Source organism: Crocodylus siamensis, chromosome 5 (genome assembly GCF_052110815.1).
Source record: "Crocodylus siamensis isolate JL-2025a chromosome 5, ASM5211081v1, whole genome shotgun sequence".
NCBI lineage: Eukaryota > Metazoa > Chordata > Crocodylia > Crocodylidae > Crocodylus > Crocodylus siamensis.
Window position 1 is genome coordinate 28654683 of NC_143399.1, and position 15917 is coordinate 28670599.

At 39.5% G+C, this 15917-nt stretch overlaps 1 protein-coding gene across 2 annotated transcripts in view; it reads right to left on the reverse strand.

Annotated features, from left to right (window-relative positions):
* COL24A1 (collagen type XXIV alpha 1 chain) overlaps window positions 1-15917 on the reverse strand; it is a 270456-nt gene that overhangs the window by 169608 nt on the left and 84931 nt on the right. For both annotated transcript variants that reach the window (XM_090049548.1, XM_090049547.1), the window contains exons 8-12: window positions 15406-15450; window positions 13092-13145; window positions 11694-11738; window positions 6938-6991; window positions 5408-5452 (exon numbers count right to left, since the gene is read on the reverse strand). In XM_090049548.1, the coding sequence (XP_089905674.1) occupies window positions 5408-5452; window positions 6938-6991; window positions 11694-11738; window positions 13092-13145; window positions 15406-15450 (243 nt within the window). The remainder of the gene's footprint in view (window positions 1-5407; window positions 5453-6937; window positions 6992-11693; window positions 11739-13091; window positions 13146-15405; window positions 15451-15917) is intronic.

Below are 15917 nucleotides of genomic sequence, written 5' to 3' on the forward strand. Positions count from 1 at the left end.
ACCAATGGGAGATCTGAGAGTGAAGCACTGCTCCAGGTTAAACTCTAAATTTCTAATCATTCTGGTGCAAAGCTCTCCTTACCACTGTAAACTAACGCACAGTTGTCTTGTTGAGTCTACAGCTAGAGACTGAAACAGTAGCATAAATGAAGCATGAATTTCCTCATTCACCTTCTCAGTGTTGACTTCAGGGGTTGGTTAGAAGGTGTAGCAATCCTCTGTTATTATGAGGATGTGGATGGAGTCTAATTGTCCATATTTCTATTTTGAGCCAGATTTAACATTTGTTGCCTGGAGGGGCCTATGAAAGTAGACTGATAGACTTGCTGCGTTCCTGCAGCCATGACCTCTCTTGCTCCCTCCCAAGATCTTATAGATCCTATTTTACTTCCTCTAGATGTTGCCAATGGAAAAGGAGCAAAAATCACATTAATTTTTTTCAAAATCATATCACTGTGCTGTCCTCATCCAGTTCTCATTAACCAAGTGAAAGAGCCACATATGCCTGGGAGGCTTTGGTGTGGTCCAGCAGTCCTACACACAAGTTTGGCCCCCCAGGGTCACCTCAACTCTTTGTAAAGAAAACCACATTATTGACAGGAAAGCAATGAAAAACAGAAGGCAGGTGGTTGCTGCAAAGCTGCAGAGACTGATCTGTTATAATGTCTTGATGGTATAGAAATGGCAGCAAACAGCACATCAATGATATTTGCCCACATTAAATTGGAAGAGGATTAAGGCTGGAAAAGTGCAAACCAGTATCTCCAAGGGAAAGATAACTTAAATATGACAGATATGGTAAAAAATGCTGTGTCTTATGTAACAAAATTAACAATACATTTAAATGATTACAGGACTGGCCAAATTTCATAAAACAAGATATTATGGAAAGAAATTGGGTGCATACAATATGAATAAAATATGTATTTCTTAATATATACTGTGCATCCAACTGATTTATAAGACACGCAATTCTACACTTTATAATCTTTGTAATTAAAATTTGGCAAATTTAATAACATTTGGTATATTACTAAGGATATGATAAATATTTGTAATTATTCTGTTACTTTGGTAACTGGTAGCATTTTGAATATTAAGGATATAGTTTGTGTCAGATGATTGCTATAGTAAATGAAATGCCATTTAGACAGTAAACAAAATGATAGTGATAAAAAATAGCTATCTCTATGGATACCTTCTAATGTGTCCATTACCATAGAGTCTCATGACATAAAAAAAAGAAAACAAAAAAATCCTCTACCACATATACCTAGAAGAAGACATTTGTGTCTCTCTCTCAACCTTTGACTGCTTTCTAAACTGAATTCATATCTGATATTTACCTTTTTTTCCAAAACAAAGTTATCAGATCATTCTTTTTCCATTAATTTTATTGGAGGAAAGCTTGGAAACATGAAAAATACAATAACGGGTCAGTCCATCTAGCCCAGTATCTTGAATCCAATATGACAAGTAATACATGCTTTAGAGGAAGAGCATTTAACTGGGTATACCTAGAGGAGGGGCAGGCAAAGTCTGGCCCATGGGCTGGATCAGATCTATGGCGTACTCCATGTCCCAGCAGACCCTGCCCATGTTGCTCCATCTGGTTTCCATGGAGACCCCAGCAGTGGTAGGGTTTTATGAAAAGGCATTCTGGGAGTTGGTGAATAACAGTTCCTGAATCACTTTGTTCACACCCTTCATTATTTTATAGACCTCTATCATATTCTTCTACTCAGCCTTCTCCTTTCCACATTAAATTCCTAGCCTTTTTAGTCCCTCCTGCTATGAAAACTATTTTGCATCTCTGATGATCTCTGTATCTTTTCTAATCCTACTACAGGGAAAAGAGATGAGTCTTGCATTGCACTTGAACCAGAAGACTAGGCTTTGCATTTCTGACACTGGGAAATCCTGAGCTATGGACAGACATTCAAAAAGCCTGAGCTTGAATTGATTCAGTCTTTGCAGGTTAGTCTAACCTAGCTAGGCTGAACTGCTTTGCAACCGGACAGACACTCTCTGGACTGAGGAAATTCAGGCACATGCCTGCAGTGGCTCAGGCTAGGAGCCAGGCCTGGCAGGATGTTCTGATTAGGGAAGTCTGCCTGCACCATCCCAGGCTTTTCCCCCACTCTTTGCTCAAGGGGTGGGAGTGCCCAGCCCCCTGCTAACACTCTGAGGGAAGTGGGGGGAAAGGGTTGCAGTGCATGCATCCATTGAGGATACAAAGCTTTTCAATCTCCCTCCCTGCTTCTTTATACTGTCTGTAGCAAACTGACAGGCAAGCAAGCCTGCAGGAAGCTGATAACAGTGTTTATCACCTCATCAGAAAAACAATAGTCTCTCTCCATTAATTCAAATTCTTCTTAAACAGCTTAGGCTGACCTGTTGATTAGCTCCAAACAGTCCTAAGTGATCACTGTTCTATCTGCCTGTCCCAGTGAAATTGGAGACACACATTAGCTAGCGTACCACATACCTAGGGTCCATGACACTGGGGTCCCTGCTGTGGGAGATGGGAGGGAGGGGGGAGATTTCCTGCTTGAGCAGCGAGGGGGTTGGGGTTGGGGTAGGGTAGGGGGAAGCCAGGCAGACCCTGCTGTGCCTGAAAGTCTCTGTTGGAGCTCCAGCCAGGGAGCAGAGGAGAGGGGCCAGCCCTGCTGTGGAGCAGAGAGCCCCACCCAGCTCAGAGAGCATGCCAGGATGCTGGAGGTGTCTGGTTTATTTTAAACCAGCAAGGGGTCTGGGACAGACATGGCATAAACTGATTTGAACCAAATCAGTTAAGTCTGATACTACATTCAACCAAGTTTATCTTAAATCAGTTTCAGCTATTTTCAAACTAGTTTATGTGCACAGAACATCTGTTCTGTTACACGTTTAAACTAGTTTCTGATCACTTAAACCAGTTGACATGTAATGTCTGTCCCTAGCCCTGTAGTCAACATTCCATTACTGAGAATGCTCTTGCCCAATATTGAGAAATTTACTGTAGACAGTCAGTCTTGATCAAGCATAGCTTTCCTGGTGAGGGTTGAAGGAACAGTCTTCTAAGGCCCTAATTCAGCAAAGTATTTAGACTTGTACTTAAGTGTTTGGCTATGTTGGGCATAGTGATAGCTAGAACTTTAAAGCACTGATTTGGCTAAAATTAGAGTTAAGGTCTTGGAATTCTTTTCAGACTCAAGAAACAGATTTGGCATTAAATGGAAAGCTAGTTTTAAAATACAAAGAACTGTTCTGTGTGTGGGCTCAAGCAGCCCAGTGAGATTGAGACTAAATATGAACTTGCCCACCAAATGTCACATCTTTAGTTGAGGATAAGGTTCTAATTTTAACCAGATCTTCAAAGTTCCCCAGCAGCATTACCTCCTTTTCTCCCAGACTTAACATAAGTCATCTGCTTTGTATCCAAGTGCTCCTTCTCAGAACATGACTGAGGGAAAGGGTTTTGCTTTCTCTGTAGCCTGGTACATAGTCCTCCTCCAACTGAAATTCTATTAACCTAATAACTTTCACGCTCTTGAAGGGCCAGTGCACAAATGGTGCTCTTTTCTTCTCTACCTTTCATCTGTGTTGCACTGGGGGTGTTTTGGGGTTTATTTTCAGGAGGTATCTGTGGCTTTAGGATTTGTGGCATCAGGATCTGTGTGGCTATGGAGTGGATATTTTTAGGACTCCAGAAAAATGATTGCCTGAAAACACAGGGGACTAGACCCCCCTACCCCCTTACCTACCAGCTAGGATGCTGCACATAACTAACAGGAGAAAATTATTACTGGATGCCATATAGCACTGATAGCATAGAGGTATCCCCAACTGCAGAGCCATGTCCACATACAAAGATGGTCCACAAATTATACCATAAACTGTGTTCAAAGTACCCCACTGACAGACTCAACCCTTTCCCCTCAGCTACAGTACAATTCTGTGGCTACCCTCCATCATGCAACCCAATGCACCAGAGGCACCCCTAGGCAGGGCCTAAAAACTGAAGGCTGAAAAGAAGGGGATGAAGTCTTAGCTATTTTATTTTGTTCACAACCTTTATTTTTAATTTGCAGGGTCTGATTTCTCCAAGGTCAGCACCTGTTTGAAATGTGTACCCCAAAAGTGTTCAAAAGGCACAGAGGCCTTGTATTCTGCTGGAGTTGTCCTATAACAACTTTTCCTTCTGCATCTCAGCTTCTGGTGATAGTTTTCTTTTAATGTAATGGCATGAAACAGAATGATAACAACCTGAACAGGGGATTTTAATAAAAAGTCCAAGTTGATATAATATCTGAGCCAAGGCATGTTTATAAGCAAGGAGAGACAGAAACACAAAAGGAAAATAATTTCCTTAAGCTCCTTCCAGAGTAACTGTATTAACGTTTGACTTAGCCATACTGGCCATATCCAGGGCCAGATTTAGCAGGCCCTAGGCAAGGGCAAGAGAGGCGGGGGCCCAAGTGCATCCCCCCAGTATCCCCCTTCCAAGAGCTTTTTTAAGGACATTTTTTTTTGTGTGTGTCCCAGGTCAAATTAGCCAAATCAGTCAGATCAGTTCCAAATCCTTTGACTCATTCAAGAACCATACGTGGCCCTACAACCGGCAAGTATCCTCCACCCCAAACTTTTCAGCTTGAGGCTTCAGATACTGCCAAATCTTTTGCCAGGTATCCTACATATAGGCCCAAGCCTGGAGGCCTGGGGTTCAGATGCTCGAGTTTTGCCTGCCCTCAACCAGATGGCTGCAGAAGCAAGCTAGGGAGAATCTCCCATTTTCACAAAGTTGGTATGTAGGGATCTCGGGATCCTCCCACTGGAAGCTGGCAACTGGGAAGCTTAACTATGGGGGCGCTCGTAGAAAGTCCTGTCTGCAAGCAAACAAGGGTGCACCTTCCACTACAGAGTGCCATATTAATTGCATTACTTTGGTCATAGTATTACCCCCAGCTCCAGCAAGTGAAGAAACCTCTTCCCATCTTGGTATGGTCATTGCAGAGTTCTGTGACCCAGTTCTCACTCACTCACTAGACAGTTTTGGTGACCAATGTGGAGTAAGTGAGGGAGGGCTATTTGCATATTTTATCTATGTTGTACTAACATTAATTTTTAAAAATCTGTGTATGCATTTTTGTGCCTTGTTAACCCTTCGGTAGCAAGCATTGAGTGTTTCCGTTACAGACTGGTCCTTAGAGCAACAGGCTAAGAATTCTTCATTTAAAACTATCTGGACTTACCGTTAAATTTACCAAATGTCATTTTTCCAGTGCAGTATGTGCAACAGAAACAGTATAATATCATTTCTGAAAAAACTGATGTTAACTTCCTTAGCTGGTTAAATTTATAAAGCAAATTATAGAATTCATTTAAACTTGCCGACAAAAGTAGTTAAACATTTTAGAAACCTTACCTGTCTCCCTTTGGGACCCCTTTTTCCACGCAGCCCTGGAATACCCTGAACAAGAAAAGAAGCCCAAGAATCTAGATTTCCTTAAGTAAGTTAAAAGTTGATATTATTAATACGTCCTATAGGTTTCAAAGAACCATAAGAAACAATGACTTGAAAAATCAGGCAATGTACCTATTTCCAGTTATAGGCATTGAGAAGCGTGGGATCAGAAAATGTACATGGTCATTTCTTCGTTCTAGAAGGCTGGGTAGATTTGCACCTTATAGACTAACTAAATCAAAACTATTATAACATAAGCTTTCATTCAACCAAGATAATTTCCTCAGGTGCTGTGAAAGGATGTGCAAAGAGCAGCATATTATATGGAGACTGTGATTTGAATGTAAAAGACAGGGAAGTAAGATAGGGAAGTTGTGGGGGAGGATGTCTCTCTAAGTACAGTCTAAACAAGGACTATGGATTCTTAGTCCATTACCTGGATTAGCTTTTGTGACCGCCCCCCCCCGGTCTTTATGGGTTTACTGCTTTTTGTCTTTCCAAGCACAGTTCTCCCTCCTCACTCTCCCTTCCCTCCCTTTTCCAATTTTTGTATTCAAATCACTCTCTCAATTTAACACATTGCTCTGTGCACATCCTTTCACAGCATCTTGAGCTGACAAAAGTTTATGCCAGGATTTCTCCACTTTTATAGATCCAACGTACCTCTCCTTAGACTTAAGATACCCCTCCATAAATTTTGCAATTTCAGCAGCACCCCATTTCAAAACCTAATTTATTTATTATATGGCTTACCTCTTTGTAGAGGGGACAGACAGTGGGGGCAGGGAGGAGCCTAGGGACACAGAGCCTGAGCTTGCTTCTATCTGTCTATCTATTTACACTTCCTGTGGCACCCTTTGAAGGATCTTATAGCACCCTGGTTGAGAGTCGCTGGCTTATGCTATACATCTTTGATTTAGTCAGTCTATAAGATGCAGATCTCTTCCATCTTTGGCATGATTTCAGACTAATTTATCTTGCTTCATTCCAGGCATTTTAGTTGAATTATATTTTTATGTAAGCATGCCCTGACTTTTCTCTCACAAAGGTGAAAATATAACTTTCCTTGATTGCATTAGTATGTTCAGGATCACAATTGTTTATTTTTAGATTGTCACCAGCTGTTTTGTCTTAAGCACAGAGCTGGCAATTAAGAAATGTTATTGATATACATAATAAAGCTACTCCTATGGAAATTTTCACCACTAATTTTATAACAAGAAAATAGGCTCCAAATCCTAGTTTTAAATGAAGTCCAAGATTCTGGTTATAATCAATGCATATTTATTAACCTGAATACTATTTTCATTTTATATATGTAATTCATACTAATAGAGTTTTATTATTATATAGAATGATTTTTCCCCCATTAGCCTTTTAAAAAGTTACACAAATAAGAGCTCTTATTTCTGCATTGCTTGGACTCCACCTGATAACGTGTTTTAAAATTGTAAATGTATCAATATTTCATAAATGTTTCATTAAACTTACCCTTTCTCCTTCAGGTCCAGGCTGTCCTGCTACACCTGGAGAGCCAATGAAACCCTTAAAGACAGATATGCAAGTCTTATGTTCCTTTATTAGAAGACTCCATCTCAGAAACAATGCTAGATAATGATTTACTGCACATTTAAGATACCACTATTATTTTGAGATTGAGGATGAAAACTCCTACTGGCTTCAATGTGGACAGGATGTCCCTCCTCAAACCCAAAGGCAAAGATGATCACGACCATTGTATATGTAGAATATAAATCATCCATAATTAGGGGTGTACAAAATGGGCCATATTCAACGTGGATTCAGTCTGAATTGGGGACAGTGGTTCAATTTGTTGATTCAGATCACTGTACCGATTTGATTCAGCCAAATTCAAAGCTGAAGATTCAATGCTGATTCGGAGGCATCAGTTCCCAAGCTGGAGGGAGGGGGGGCGGACTCCCTAGTGGACCTGGAAGTGGACTGGAAGTGCTTCTGGTCCACTTCCAGGTTCTCTGCCTCTGGGGCCTCCCCACGCTCCTTTAGGATGCTTCATCCACCAAAGCATCTCAGCATTCATGAGCTGCCTGGTCCCTTGAGGGATGTAGAAAAAACATAAAGCTGGGCCTATGTCCAAATCATTGAATCTTTCTGAATCTCTCTGAATCAGTTCGGAGGGTTCTGATTCAATTCAGAGATTTAAGGGTCTTTGATTTGATTTGGAGGTTCAGCCACTGAATTGGGCCGAATTCCCTCCAAATCGAATCAGTGACCAAAGCTTCGCACAGCCCGAAAAAAATATTACAAAAAATACATGACCAAATTAATCCTGTGAGATTAACATCATGCATAGCATTTAAAGCAGAAAAAGATGGAAGTCCAGTTTTTGTCAACAGCTTTATGTAATTGTTAGTACATCATAATTCTTCCATAAAGTTTACCTTGTCATACCTGGTGTTTTCCTGAAAATGCGGTAAAGGTGTTATTTTTACCATGTAAGCAGAAGGGTATAATTATGCACACCAGTAAAAAACTAGTGAGCAACATCCACCGTTCAAGTCAGTTCAATTTTTGTTTTCTCATGCTTTTTTTTTTGTTTCCAGGGGGAGTGGGGCTGCCTGAGAATTATTTTTTGTTGTTGTGTCAAAAACTGGAAACCCATAACTTAACACAACTGCTTTCCATTTTGAAAGTGATATGGGAGGTATCTGCTAGAATAAAATTTGTTTATAAGACCAAGAATATAGGCCTGAGATGACAGGCCACATGCTAACCCTTGGCAAACAGAGACATCATAGTCCTGAGATTTGTTCCCATAACATCCAATTAATCACTGGCTAAAGGAACAGAAACCAAAAGTTAAGAAAGTAAAGTCTGAATGTGAAGAAAGTATTGCATGAAAATTACATTTAAGACAGTTGGGCATTTTTGTAAATGTTGCTCTCTGCTGCTGGTTTAGGAAACTATTCCATTTTTCATCATTACACTGGCAAGAGCAGAAACCTCACATACATGTAGTTCAACTGAAAAATCATGAAAAGTTATAAGGGGCAGGAAATTAATTGTCACGACTCTCTATTGAACAGCATGTGTAGCTTTCTTCTACTGGATAATAAGAAAAGATCATAAGAAATGATCATTAATGATTATCCCAATAGCTAGAAAGTGGAGCTCAAATTTTATGTCTGGATATACTGACAACATGAATTACAAGGCTAATTTCCTCTCCTACAAAACCAGTCAAAGGACAACTGTCAGGAAAAATACAAGTTTCACGTGCACTGAACTATCTAGGGGAATGTTTTTAAAATTGTAGTGTTTTTTTTAATTGTCAATGCATTAATAATTTAATTTCAGACCCTTAAGATTTGTAAACTAAACCAAATGCCCTGATAAATTTAATCTTGCTCTCATGTCTTCAGTGATTTCTATTATACACCTATGTATTGCTTCCAAAGCTCAATTTTCAGGCTTCTGTTGCTCTGCCTGTACGTAAGATATGTACATATACACTGTGAGATTCATTTACAAACTGACACAAACAAATGTGCAACACAGGGATTCTATGGATAAAGGCTATGACCTGGCACAATCAAATGGCAGGAATCTCTGCAGGTATTAGCTACCAAAAAACAATCATTGTTTTCACATCTACTTCTACAGTCTTCTGATTAAGAAACTGGGGGGCTGTGGTGTAGACACCCACACAGTCAAATGGGTCGCCAACTGGCTGGAGGGCCGCACCCAGAGGGTGGTAGCGGATGGGTCCTTCTCAACCTGGAGGGACGTGGGCAGTGGGGTTCCGCAGGGCTCAGTCCTCGGGCCCGCACTGTTCAACATCTTCATTGGTGATTTGGAAGAGGGGGTAAAAATCACCCTGTTCAAATTTGCTGATGAAACTAAGATGTGGGGGGATGTAGGCACACTGGAAGAATGCAACAGGCTACAATCAGACCTAGACAGGTTACAGGGGTGGGCGGATGAGAATAGGATGGGGTTCAACACAGACAAGTGCAAGGTGATGCACCTGGGGAGGAACAACCGGCACCATACCTACAGGTTAGGGAACTCCCCTCTTGTCAGCACAGAGGCAGAAGAGGATCTGGTGGTCATCATTGACTCCAAGATGAACATGGGCCGGCAGTGTGGGGAGGCAGTTAGGAAAGCCAACCGCACCTTGGCATGCATCCACAGATGCATCTCAAGCAGGTCCAAGGAGGTGATCCTCCCCCTCTGTGCGGCACTGGTCAGGCCGCAGCTGGAGTATTGCGTCCAGTTCTGGGCGCCACACTTCAAGAGGGATGTGGACAACGTGGAGAGGGTCCAGAGGAGGGCCACTTGCATGATCAGGGGACAGCAGGGCAGGCCCTATGAGGAGAGGCTATGGGACCTGAACCTGTTCAGCCTCCAAAAGAGGCTGAGGGCGGATCTTGTGGCCTGTTATAAACTAGTCAGAGGGGAGCAGCGGGCATTGGGGGAGTCCCTGTTCCCCTGAGCACCACCAGGAGTGACCAGGAATAACGGTCACAAGCTGGCAGAGGGTAGGTTTAGGTTAGATACCAGGAGGCGCTACTTCACAGTCAGGGCGGCTAGGGTCTGGAACCAACTTCCAAGAGAAGTGGTGCAGGCTCCTACCCTGGGGATGTTTAAGAGGAGGTTAGATGAACACCTTGCTGGGGTTGTTTGACCCCAGTACTGTTTCCTGCCATGGCAGGGGGTCAGACTAGATGATCTGCTCAGGTCCCTTCCGACCCTAGAAACTATGAAACTATGAAACCTTAACTTATCGATCAGGAATTTCAGGAAGTACAATGATCCTTGGTATTGTATATATGATTTAAAAATTGCAGCTCTCAGTCTTGATTCTTTATATGTTATTAACACTTAAATAAGCAGGATGTAGTGACATTTTAGAAATACGGTCTAACTTTAAGAGCTCTAATGATATTGAAATAATTATATGTTTCAACAACATAAAAACGTCATCGTGTCAATGATATTACATACAAAATTTGAATAAAGGATGATGCAGGATTCACATAGTATCCTTAAAACATTACATTCTGAGACTGGTCTAGCAATGACTCATATTAATAATGACTGACCATTTATAGATGCCTCTGTACAAAAAGAAAAAGGAAGTGGAAATTTTTCTGTAAGGGACTGAGATCACCTGGTTCTCTTGTGCAAATGAAAAAGGATATAGCTGAAGATTTATGGAGGAGTTTGGAGGAAGAAAAAAAGAACAGATGCTCAACGAGTGCAAGCCACTGAACTGCAGAACGTTTTGGTATGAGATTCTGACAAACAGAAGAATAACTTCTCCCAACTACTGAAACTGAGCACAAAATTAAAAGAAAGGAGGTTTTAAATAACTACAATTGCAATAAAAGATACATTGCACAGACCCAAAAACTTGATGTAAACATCTAATGGAACACCATGAAGTACATGGTAAACTCATCAGTAACCTGATTCAGCTAATCTATAAGGTGCATCTCTACCCTGCCTTCATCAGTAACCTGCTCAATTGGGAGTCCCCATAGGATCAAAAGCCTGAGAACTTTCTAGTGTAAAGCAATTTCAAATCTCAGGTTACAAAACACTACTAACACAAGATTCATACCTGATCCAAACCTAATGATCTGTTGAGGAGAGTGAATTTGAAAGAATACACATTTGTATGTATAAAACAAAACAGGAAAAAAAAAAACCCTCTATTTTTCTCTTGGAATTTGAGCTAGGCTTAAGCAACTCTTAAATCTGAAAAATATCAAGATTTATAACCCAAATCTGTGCAAGTTATATCAATTGAAATAGTTTAGAATCTAACCAAAAATCTGACTGAATTATATTATAAGATTTCCTTCAGCATTTGCAACATTTATAGATCACGAGCCAGATACTTCTTCATTTTTGACAGCTTCTATTATGAAAAATAATGCTCCAGGCAAGAAATATCCATTCCACTCTACAGTCAGTTCACACAGTCTCACAGCTTTCTTTTTCTTTTCCCTGCCTGTATAAATTCCAAGAGAAAGAAAAGCATTTCTTTGATACTATAGTGCTCACTTCAGACATGAAAAAGAAAGAAACAATTAACATTTCAAATAAAAGTTTTGTTATTAGTGGGTTGCAAAACAGATGGAGTGATTCAGTGGACATACAACTGGCAAATCTAAGTGAAACATCTCATTCCCCTTCCTACATACTATCAATACAAAAATAGAGCGGAGTGCACCATAATGCTTAAAAAAAACTTACTTACTCTTACACCTTTAGGACCTGGGTTACCTTCTGGTCCGGCTAAACCCTAATATAAAAGGATATGTCTTTTAGTTTATGTAAAATAAGTGCAAATACAAGACTTAAAAGGGCTATAGCAGTAACTGTTAATTTTCAAACTGACAATGTGCTTTTCACCATTATGGCAGTTCAGAGAGGTGTTTTCCTTTAATTCATGTGTGAATTGCCTGGCAATGACTACAACTTCCTTAACATTTGAGTTATTTTGTGGGGTAAGTTCTTCCAGAGCAAGCTGTAATTTTGTCTCAAGTTAGCAGTAAAGTAATTTCACAAAGCTTTCCATAAACTTTTATGATTGAATGAAGTTCCAGTTATTTTCTGGCCAATGCCAGAATAATAAGTTTATTCCAATGTTGCAAAGTATTTTATATGATTAAATGTTGGCAATTTGCCACCCACTACTATAAAAACTATTTGATAATACTTCACAATATATAACCACCAGAATGTTGGTGTAATAAAATGTCAAAACATTTTAGGTCAGTGGTCAACTTCAGCTGTATATGCAGCCACAGCTCCACTGAAAATTGAACACACGTTATGCATCTTTAATGTCAGGTAAAATGGCTGCCATTTACTTTTCATGCATCATTTATACCTACTGGGCTAAGCATTTGTTACAAGTATATTAAAATCAATATTAAAAAGTGCTTGCAAGTATAGCAGTAGATATTTTTGTTGGCTCTCTCACAGATATCTGACTGGAAAAAACACTTTAATGTTGTGTTTCCCCATGAAAGGTGAAGAAGTATTTTCATTAGTTTCAGCAGTAAATAAACATATTTAAAATAAATAAATAATTATGTAAATCAATTTAAAATATAATCTGCTTATTCTGTAAATAAGCAGAAACCATTCTGTAGTAGAATGTTTCCTTTTTATTCTGAACTTTAGATGTTAAAAATTTCAGAGAACAAAAACAGTTTTCAGAGAAATGCTCAATTTGTATATTTTCTGTAATTTAGTAACAAGATTGGTATGCACTAGAAAGGAACACAAAATTTCTGAGTCTAACCTCTTCTGTGTCCAATATGGAAGGTACAATGAACACCGTCTTTGAAAAGGGTTTGTTACAGGGGCTAATGACACAATGTCAGCCAATGCAAAGCTATTAGAAAACCAGATATTGATATGGTGCTTTCAGAAGTGACATTAATCATACGTGGTGGCAGAAAATCTTTTTGAGGGAGATTGGTTTCACAAATTATTTCCTGCTGATGAACAAGCCATGCATAGCATACATCAGACTAAAAACTACCCAGGAGAGGCAGGAGAAAATAAATAACTAACCAACCAATTCACAGAATGGAAAAGGTGCTCAGTAAAGAAAACATATAAATCTATAGCATAGTTACGGCACCTGCCTGCCAGGGTAACCAACTGCTCCATTACTGCCAGCCATTCCTGGAATTCCCTAGATTTAAAAAGAAAAAAAATAGCAATCATCTTTAGTGCATTTTTCACTCAATGGTAATGTGAAAGTGCTTCGTTTCAGTGCAAGACTACTTTTTGTGTAGGTGAGAGAGAGAACTTATGAAACACACTTGTCACACGCAACTAAACTCAACATCAGCTACTCACTGAGCAATGGAAAACACATTTGAAACACACTGCAAGGAAGGACAAGTCCAACAGAAGGTGAGTGCTAAAAAGAAGAACACTGATTTGTGAAGGAAAAACTTGGGCAGTGTTTGGTAAAATTAGCTGTGCACAACTGGAGATGCCCTTAGGGGAGAAATATTTATAGTGCGTATAACCCAAGCTGACACTAATATTAGCCATTTTGTTGAGACTGACACTTTTATTAAACAAATGCATGCATGAAAGATCTTTGCATCCTTGTGTATCTGAATTTTCGCATATCTGTCCAGGGTTAGGTCAATGTAAACCTGGATTAGGAATGGGTGCAGTAAATGCTTATTTTTTCCCTTTGTTCCTTTTCTTATCAAGTTCACAAATATTTTGTAGCTATTTTTGCATGTGTTTAATATTTCCATATTTGACTGTTTTAAGGAAAATATTTCCTTCTGCAATGGTTCCAAGTGATACAATTTCACTGGACACACTGAAGAAATGGACTCTCTACCCCTAGCTCCTTAGATAATTTGTTTAAATAACCCAAGTCCATAGGGTGGCTTAGTGACTGTCCAGCCTTTCCACCTGTTGTCACATGAGAGTCACTAGATCAGTAGGCCATAAGCTGCACAAAGCTGGTTTGATGTAAAGAAAAACAACCAAAGAACTGGGAGTCATGAGTGCAGAGGCAAAAAATGTTGTGTGTGTTCAAGGATGTTCTTTCACTTCCTTGCCCTGCTAGGCCATGAATGGGTGGTCTGCCATGGAACCAGGCTCTGTGATCTCTAAAACCTGAAACAGTTAAGGGGCCTCTTGATATTTTTGGCTGAATCATTCCATTTGCTTTCATTCCTTCTCAAGTAATTAAAGACTTGATCAATGTACAGAAACATTTTTCTTTTCTTTGCAAGTTTATGGAAATTCCAAACAACAGGCAAGTTTTTTGGAAAATCCCAAATTCTATTGTTGGTGATATGTAAACTGACTTTAATTTTTCTCAGTCTTTCCATGCCATTCTTTAAGATTATGCATCACCTTCTAAAAGGCCTAAAAATAGCAGTAACAGGAAACATCTGTTGAATAAACCTTTTCCAAAACTCTTAAAAAATAGTTTTAAATATTTACAAAATAATATAACAAAGAATAACGTTATGTATAACAGTAGTATGGCTTTACTGAGATGTGCAGACAGTAATTTCATACTGAGGTCTTACATATCAGATTCTCCTCAGGGAAATTAACACACTTGTTTACTTGTTTGCCAAAATTGTTCTTGGGGTGAATCTGACTCATATCCTCACCCATGAATCCCTCCCAATGGATTTGCTTTTTTTTTCCCCACTTGCAGCTCCTTTGGTTTTCAGAACCAGTTGCCCCCACAGTTAATGTTTTTCTTCCACTGACCTCAAACAAGTAATAATCTGTTATAAAGTTACTTGTGAAACTGAACTGAGATTATTGGTAGGATCTTCCCATCATTTTGAGTCTTGGTGTAGAATTCAGTTAAAGGTTTAGATAATGCTCTCAGTATTTGCATTCCCCTTTGGTGATCATCACTACTATTTATTTGTCACTGACAGCACATTCAGTATTGTGTAGAAAAAAATTAAGTCTACTCCATGGCTATATATTTGGGAGCTGTAGGTGCTTATCTTGGCATGGAGGAATAGCAAACAGTTACATAAAAAATTCATGTTAAAGCTATCCCTTGAATTGATATAGAAGTGTGAAGAAAGCAGTGCAGACATTTTGCTCCTTCTCCGCAACAGATTAAGCATGTATTATTAAGTCCCAGTCAGTAAAGATTTGAAAGAATCTGAATTGCTTCCTCCTGAAGCACTGCAAACCACACTTCTACTAGGTGATCAAAATAGTTGGAGAAAACAAATTATTTTAATTTATCTAGGTCTTTACTGCACTTCTCTCTATGGCAGCTAAGCATCTGGACAAAATATACTCTATCAATCATTTCTTCAACTAATCAGTAATTTACATTAAATTCTTGAGCAGAACAATCTCATTCATCATCCTTATGCTCAGTGGTACATAACATGCTTGGAAAAACACGTGTTAAAGGAATGTTTTTTTGTGTTACTTACCTGCTCACCCTGTGGACCCAGTAGTCCTGGATAGCCTTTGGGACCCTGCAGGTAGAGAACAGCAGATGCTATAGTGAATACATTCAGATATGTAAAATACAACTTTTGGTTCTTCCCCTCCCCTGTTCCACCCTTTCCTCCTTTATTTTTCCTTCATCGAGAAAGTCTGGCATGTCTATTTGTCTGTGACATCAGCAGGCAGCAGGACTTAATTTCAATAGTTGATGTGTAAATGGACATGGGAAGAGAAAAAGAGAAGCCTTCATATAGATATAGACAACTTCTAGATAGGCTGCTCAGCTTGCATGGATTAGCACTGGTTTGTGTTCATTTAACTAACATGTACACAAAATGCCGTAGGCACTGATCTGATTATAATTACTGCAAAGTTGCATTAAGTCCAGGCAGTTTCCCTGTTCCAAATCCTTGTCATAACATTAAAAGATATAACCAGGGAATTATCATAGCATGCAGAGAAGCTCTCTAGGAAAATGTTCATTAAAAAAAATCCA